Here is an 8143-nt window from a genome sequence, read left to right as displayed (position 1 = left end):
GACGGGCGAGGGTGGGCGGTCGGCGGTGTCCTCGCTGTGTTGCACCAGCGCCTCGCGCACGGCCGCCAGCCCGTTGACCACGACCACGGGCGTCCAGGCCAGCTGCAGGCTGAACACGTCCCCAAAGCGGCTCCGCAGCTGCGGGCGGAGGGTGTTGGGTAAGCTGTCCGGTCTCAGGGCCCTGACCTTGCAGGACACCTGGGCGGTCAGCAGGGAGCGGGCAAGGACTTTATCTGGTCGGACCCTGCGGTCACTTCTCTATGATCAAGGACCTCCCATCTCGCATCTCTGAGTTTGCAAATGTCACCACAATTGTCAGTAGGCCACGTGAGCATGCTCTCTCTCAGGGGCAGAAGCTAAGGCCATAGAGGTGAGAGTGAGGCCCAAGGACCCACAGAGCAGCAGACTTGAGCCCGTTCTCTGCTCCCTCAGCCTGACTTCCTGATTGAAATGGGGCTCCTGGCCGGACTCCGCTCCCCCTTCTCCAGACCTTTCCCCCTGAGCTAACCAGAAGGGGCTCGAGCCCGACCAGCATTGCTCAGTGGCTGAGCGTGGACCTATGATCCAGGAGGTCACAGTTAGATTACTGGTCAGGGCACCTGCCTGGGTTGTGGGCTCCACCCCCATGCAGAAGGCAGCCAGTCAATGATTCTCTTTCATCATTTGTTTCCATCCTGCTCTCCCTCTCCCTTCCTCTCTGAAATCAGTAAAAATATATTTAAGCAGACGGGACTCAGGCTCACCTACTTTCAACACTGTCTAAACAGAACCCAAACCCACTGCCAAGTCCCACCCCCTCTGCAACCTTTGCCCTCTGTGACCTTTGGAAAATCCCAACCGTCTCTGGGCCCTGCAGGCATGACCTCCTCAGGGAGCCTCTCTAACTCACCCCCTCTTCTCAGCTCAGCTCCTTGTCCAGCCTGTGGCTCACGCCCACTCTGCCTGCTGCGAGGAGGGTGCCCGTGCTGCCCACCACATCCCTGCCTGCAGGAGGAGGGTCCCCCGTGGCCTCTGCTGCCCACCCCCACCCCTGCCTGCTGCGATGAGGGTCCCCCATGATCTCTGCTGCCCACCACATCCCTGCCTGCAGGAGGAGGGTCCCCCGTGGCCTCTGCTGCCCACCCCCACCCCTGCCTGCTGCGATGAGGGTCCCCCATGATCTCTGCTGCCCACCACATCCCTGCCTGCAGGAGGAGGGTCCCCCGTGGCCTCTGCTGCCCACCCCCACCCCTGCCTGCTGCGATGAGGGTCCCCCATGATCTCTGCTGCCCACCACATCCCTGCCGCTGCGAGGAGGGTCCCCCGTGGCCTCTGCTGCCCACCCCCACCCCTGCCTGCTGCGATGAGGGTCCCCCATGATCTCTGCTGCCCACCACATCCCTGCCTGCAGGAGGAGGGTCCCCCGTGGCCTCTGCTGCCCGCCGCACCCCTGCCTGCTGCGAGGAGGGTCCCCTGTGGCCTCTGCTGCCCACGTCTCTTTCATCATTTGTTTCCATCCTGCTCTCCCTCTCCCTTCCTCTCTGAAATCAGTAAAAATATATTTAAGCCGACGGGACTCAGGCTCACCTACTTTCAACACTGTCTAAACAGAACCCAAACCCACTGCCAAGTCCCACCCCCTCTGCAACCTTTGCCCTCTGTGACCTTTGGAAATCCCAACTGTCTCTGGGCCCTGCAGGCATGACCTTCTCAGGGAGCCTCTCTAACTCGCCCCCTCTTCTCAGCTCAGCTTCTTGTCCAGCCTGTGGCTCACTCCCACCCTGCCTGCTGCAAGGAAGGTGCCCGTGGCCTCTGCTGCCCAACACACCCCTGCCTGCTGCGAGGAGGGTCCCCCGTGGCCTCTGCTGCCCACCCCCACCCCTGCCTGCTGCGATGAGGGTCCCCCATGATCTCTGCTGCCCACCACATCCCTGCCTGCAGGAGGAGGGTCCCCCGTGGCCTCTGCTGCCCGCCGCACCCCTGCCTGCTGCGAGGAGGGTCCCCTGTGGCCTCTGCTGCCCACGCCCCCTTCCTCACCTGGTTAACAGAGTGCAGCATGTCCTGGAAGTCCACGTGCAGCAGGTTGCCCAGCCCTGGCAGCGGCCTGGGGCCTGGCGGGTAGTGGGCAGCCCAGTGCACACGCCGGTGCATCAGGTCCACCAGGAGCAGGAAGACGGCCGTGGCCACAGCCAGGGGCCACAGTGCCTCCCCGGTCAGCAGCCCCATGGCTGTCTGTGTCCTCAGGGCTCCTGTGGGCACACTGGCACCCTCACCACACAGGCAGCTAGGACAGGCCTGGCACAGCGCCCTCACCACGCCCTGTGGGCTGGGCCAGCCTGGGCTCTCCTTATTAAAGGAGCTGAGGCTAGCTTGTGCCCTCTGCCCTGAGCCAACCTGTCTGGGAGTTACCACTGTCAGAGGGCACAGGGAGAAGTTGGGCAAGGTCGGGTGCAGGGGTGGTTGGAGAATCCGGCCCGTCCTGTCCTCTCTGGGTGCTTTCCCGGGTGGGGGTGGGGGGAAGAAGTTCACCCCCAGTTCACTCCGCAGCTCTGCCTGGGCTCCGAGGAACACCAGGGGTTTCCAGGCTGACCCTGCGTCCTGTCTCTCAGGCTCACACCTAACGTGGTCGCAGTCTCCTCCCCGAACATGTCCCTGCTCCCGCCTTTCCCTGCCTCCTGAGCGGCCTTCCCCTCCCAGGTTTGTTGCTGACCTTTGCCCAGCGCTATGGGGAGGTCCCGGGACCGCGTGGGCAATGAGGCCCTCGGTGCCCCTTCCCTTCACACTAGAACACTCAGCACAGAGTCGCACACAACACGTTCACAGACACTGCCCGCGTGCTCACAGTCTGACACACAGTCACATGCACACACATTTACACTCCCAAACTCCACACACACGGCGACACACACGTCCCCTCTAATCCCGGGGCCTGAGGCTGCCTGGACACGGCCCCCACCTCAAGGCTGCTCACAGGCCTGCTGAGGCTCTCACCTGGCTGGCTGCTGGCCCTGCTTCCTGGGTTCCGCTGGGTCCTGGCTGTGGTGAGCTTGAACCTGGGGTGGGGAGGGGAGGCGAAGAGTGTGTTTAGAGCTCCCTGGTCACCCCGACAAGCCCATTGGTTGCCCGAGGACCCCTTCCTGTTTGTTGCAAATTGGTCCTTGGGCCTCCTAGCTCTGGTGGCCGCCCAGTAACACATCTCCTTCCCCCTGGCTTCACTCTGAGGGGTGGGGGTCGGGCACTTCCCTTGTCGACTGAGCTGCGGTGAGCTTGGCCTAGGATGTGACTGTCCCCAGAGGAGGGGGCCTGCTTCCTCCTCATTATCGTTTGTCCTTGACCATCATCTGCTCAGACTCTTGCTGGGGGACAAGGGGTGGAAACCAAGTGGGGGTGATGCAGGTCCTGGCCAGGCTGCTCCCTGTGCGGGGCCCTCCCTCTCCCTGGGCCTGGTCCCCTCAGGCTCTGTGGCCCCTCACGGAACCATGCAAACCTCCGTACCATCTACTGCCAACGTGTGCCATCTCCAGGCGGGGACGGTGGCTACCTGGCCGGCCCTCCGGCTCAGCCTCTCTGCCCCTTCTAAGCAGAGGGAGCCTGCTGGCCTCAGCACCCTCCTTCTTCAACAGTGAGAGAGGTGGGACTTCAGTTTTCAAATCGGTGAAACTGATGGGAACTTTGAGCTCAAACGCACTCAAATTCGAAGACCCAGGAGGCCAGAGGCAGGGAAGGGGCATTGCCTGATACGGGTCGGCCCTCACCCTTCCCAGGGGTGTGCGAGGCAAGCTCTCACTCTGGAAATGGCTGGAGTGCCCGGGTCTTGAAGGGGCTCTCCCCAGCTGAAGCAGGGCTGCAGGAAGCCTCCCCCTTCTCCCCCCACCCCTTCTCTCCCTCACTCCCCAACAGTAACAGCACCAGTTCTTCCCAGGGTGCCTCTGGCTCAGAGCGCTGTGGCGTCTTGGCATTGGCTTTCAGTGTTTGCCAATCCCGCCTGGCGCCTGGCCTGGGCTGTGAACACTGTTCTGCCCCTTCCCCACCTCCCACACCGCTCTCCTGCCAGGCCCCAGCTGGCCACCAAGTATGTAGCTTCCTGGTGCCCAGCTGGGCCCCCTTGCATCTCCCCTTGGCTAGGACTTGGATCGTTTCATCCTGGCTGGGTGCCCCATGTGCTTGGCTGGGCCCCGCCGGCCGGTGGGAAGGCTAGGGGCGCCTGCTCCCAGGTGCTGGTCCATGGGAAGAGGTGGTGATGCCAGGCCAGCAGTGCAGAGACTGCAGTGCAGAAATGAGTGACGTTTTTAAATGCTGATGGGAAGGAGCCAATAGAGAAGGAGAGGCTGAATATATGAGAGAGGAAACCCCAAATGCCCAGGTTGTGAGAAGACCAGATAGACTGCAGCTCAGAGGGGGCGGTCTCAGAGGGGAGGGCAGCCCCTCCCTAGAGGAGGAATTGGCCTGTGAGAAGCAGAGAATGAATGGGAGGGTTTGGTGGTGAAGGGAACTCGCATCTGGTGGAGGTTGAAATCTTTAGAAGGTTCTGAAACAGCCCCTGTGGAGAATGGGAGCTGCCTCGGGAAGCGGAGGCTACTGGCCTCATCCAGGGTCCCGCTCACGTGGGAGACCTTGACTTGCCATGGGGCCAGTTTGTAGGGAATGCTGACACTGCTGGGGGTTCCAGACAGAAGAGTTTGAGGAAGCTGGGGAATCGCCCACAGTGCTCCCCAAATTATTTTGAGAAGACTAAAATGGCTAATTCCAATGTAACCCTGATGTTTGGGGGGTAGCAATCTGAATCTGTGCCAGCAAGCCCAGTGTACATTCTTGAGAACCTATAATTAAGCACTGCCTCTTTCCCAGAATCTGGTCTATCAGAACCTGTTACCTAAATGCTCACTTTTCACAGAGGCCATAAACTATGAACAGTGCACAGCCCCGGAGGGGGGGTTCTTAGTGCTGGCACCAGGCCAGACCATTAGATATGGCCTGGAGACCCCCAACACCTGGGGCCTTTTTTGCAAAGCCCCTGAAAAGGACCAGAAGCATAATCCTTATTTGAGGGACAAAGACACCAGAAAGATATAAAAGAAGCTCCCAGCATGTTACTTTGCTCAGACTTGGGAAGTTATTCTGGTGAGTCCGCTGGCGTAATAAACAGTGTACCTTTTCTCTAAAGTGTTGCTTGGTTTTTCTCTGGTCTTCTGCAACATCTGGTTCCCTGGACTGAGCAGCCCAACCACGCTGGTCTTTTTGGCCTCCAGTGAGTGGACTGGGTTTGAGGCCCCGGGGGGCGGGATAGGCCTCTGGGAGGCGCACCCTGCTGACTTTAGCAGAATTGAACCGGGGGACTCCGGGTGCTCCCAGACCTCAGCCTAGGACCCAGCCAGCATCTGGAGAAAGTGGACGGACACCTCTGGACCTGTCCACAGAAACAGTAAGGTAGGGGCCCCATGTAGTTAGGCCCACTCTAAGAGAGTGGAAGGGGAGCTTGATCACCTCCTGGGAAGTCATATGACTTTGTCAGGTAAATTAGTCAGGAATTGGATGGGCTGTTTAAACTCTGAGTGAATGTCTGGTGAAAGTGTGTGAGTGTGGAAGGAAAAGGCCTGCCCTCGCCTACCCTTTGTGTGGCTCCACGACCTCAGTTTCAGAGTCCGAGTGGGTCCCAACCTGCAGTTCCATGATTTTTCATAAGGCGTAACTGTGACTCACCCCCATGTGGAGGTGACCAGGCCCAGGGTTTATACGGGTGCACCTTAGCTAAGACAAACCTAAGCTCCCAGGGGAAGTGGCCAGGCGGGGATCTGAGTGGATCTGTGAAAACAAGTCACCCCCTTCCCTTGTCTGTATCTCACCACCGATCATCATGGGGCCGGGACAAAGTAAACCTATTCACTGTCCTCAATTGCATGTTGAACAATTTTAAAAAAGGGTTTCAATGGGGATTATGGTATTAAAATGGATCCCAAAACACTGAGGAAATTCTGTGAATTAGAATGGCTAGCTGTCGGGGAAAGCCTGACAGGTTGAACCGGGCTGAGGTAGGGAGGTGGGAATTGAGAAAAGAAAGAAAGACAGGAGAGTGGGATCAGGAGGACTACAGCTCAATCGAGGAACTGCAGCAAGTTTATTAACCACACAATGCTATTTATACACAAGACATGCATAGGAGGTCTGTCAAGAGGAATGTATTCTTTGTTCCTCTTAATCTCTAAGGGAGAGTCACAGCAGAAGGACAAGTTCTCGGTACAGCAGATCTCAGTAAATAGTTACAGACTTCTTGGTAAGCCATGAAAGGCTGTTCTCATTCTACAGAGGTTGCTCTCATTCTACTGATAATCGCCCCCCAAGTAAGTCTGGGAAAACTGTGTGGGTAAGGGTCCCAGCCTTGCTAGCCCCTTCAGGTGCAAGGACCTTGTCAGCTTACACCTGGTCTCCAACACTGTGGACCACCTAGGCTACCATCCTTCAACAGCTTCTCATTGGCCTTGTCTGTGGCTTTCCCTACATAGATAGCTGGTTAGAAATTGCTCTAACCTTGCCACCTTGGGTCCAGTTCTGAGTGTGTAAGAAGGGACAGAATAAGGTTTTAGTAGCAGGAGAAAAGAAGCAGGTAGGAGAAAAGAAGCAGGTCCCTCAGAAGGGAGCCCAACCCCCTGTTCTGCCAGGACCTCCTGAGGAAGCCCCACCACTTTTACCACCTCCATGTGTGCCACAGGTGGCACCAAGGGCTCCCCCCGCCGGTCTGGAAGGTCCGGAAAGTCTAGAAACATCGCTCCCGTCCATCTCTCCTCAACCAGGCTCTCCAGAGCCTGTTGGGTGGCGCTTGCAATTAGCTGACCAAAGACTCAAACCGCAACCGGCAGGTCAGATGCCTCTCAGGGAGGTTCGGGGTGCCAAAGTACTTGGCAAAGGTGGGACCTTGCAGGAGGGAGAGCCAGTCTATTTTTTTTTTTTTTTGGATGCAGCCAGAACCATGCTAGAAAGGAAGACATATTTCAACTTTCAGGACCCAAATTTCTCGGGCCCAGAACTGCCAGGTTCTGATGTCAGAACTCTCAGAGACAGTGTGCTGGGCTCTGGTCTTGACAGCTTCCAGAAGGCCCTCCCCCTAGTTCTCCAGTTGGATTTAGGAGCCCCGCCCTCTGTCTCCTGGGGAAAAAGCAGAGAGGGTGAAGGGGCTGGCTGGCTGCTGGGGACCTACCTTCAGTGACCACGGCTGAAAGGTACAGGAGATGGTTACTCAGCCAGGGGAAGGCTGGACGGGCCCCGGCCGCCTCCTGCTCCCCTGCCATCCTTTCTGTCCTCCACACACTTCACTGTCTCTTGAAGGCAGGGGTGGGGAACCTTTATTCATTTATTTCTTCCCAGGGCCTTTTGGATAATTATAACAGCATTCGAGGGCCATACAAAATTATCAACTTAAACATTAGCCTGTTCTATGTGGTCAAACGTTTCGTGAACTCAACGCAATTGGGTCTTGGCAGAGCCAGACACAATGGTTTTGCAGGCCTTACACGGCCCGAGGGCCACAGGTTCCCCACCCCTGTTCTAGGTCATTCGGCTGTTAAGTCTCTTGGTTCACCCGCATACACTGTTTACCAAGATGCATTAATCTTCAGGCCTTTCACACGCAGTTCCCACCTGGAAGACTCTGGTCCCTTTTCCAGACCCACTGCTATTTGTCATCTGAGTCTCAACAGCGACATTACTCTCAGGAGCCTTTCCTGATCCCCGAGGCAGGTCAGCTGTCCCCTGGATGCACTTAACATATTGGATGTAATCGCCTACTTGCTCACCCTGACCCCCCTAGACTGGAAACTCCTGGGTCGGGTCTGGGTCTTTTTTTTTTAATTCAATCTTTATTGTTCAGATTATTACATTTGTTCCTCTTTTTTCCCCCCATAACTCCTCTCCACCGTTCCCACCCCCCACCCTCCGCCCTCACTCCCCACCCACTGTCCTCATCCATAGGTGAACGATTTTTGTCCAGTCTCTTCCAGCACTCCCCACACCTCTTTCCCCCCCAAGAATAGTCAGTCCATTCACTTTCTATGTCCCTGATTCTATTATAATCACCAGTACATTCTGATCATCAGATTTCTTAACTTGATTCTTAGATTCACTTGTTGATAGATGCATATTTGTTGTTCATAATTTGTATCTTTACCTTTTT

The 8143-nt window shown here is 57.1% G+C and overlaps 1 protein-coding gene across 1 annotated transcript in view; it reads right to left on the bottom strand.

The window, feature by feature from the left end:
* LOC102753093 (cytochrome P450 2D17) overlaps positions 1-3061 on the bottom strand; it is an 18796-nt gene extending 15735 nt beyond the window's left edge. The window contains exons 1-3 of the mRNA XM_006775949.2: positions 2971-3061; positions 2017-2263; positions 4-138 (exon numbers count right to left, since the gene is read on the bottom strand). Of these exons, the coding sequence (XP_006776012.1) occupies positions 4-138; positions 2017-2205 (324 nt within the window). The 5' untranslated portion in view covers positions 2206-2263; positions 2971-3061. The remainder of the gene's footprint in view (positions 1-3; positions 139-2016; positions 2264-2970) is intronic.
* Between the last annotated feature and the right edge of the window lie 5082 nt (positions 3062-8143).

This window comes from Myotis davidii, unplaced genomic scaffold, assembly GCF_000327345.1.
Source record: "Myotis davidii unplaced genomic scaffold, ASM32734v1 scaffold428, whole genome shotgun sequence".
NCBI classification, from domain to species: domain Eukaryota; kingdom Metazoa; phylum Chordata; class Mammalia; order Chiroptera; family Vespertilionidae; genus Myotis; species Myotis davidii.
The sequence above is the reverse complement of the archived record's forward strand: the minus strand, read 5'-3'. Positions and strand labels throughout refer to the sequence as shown.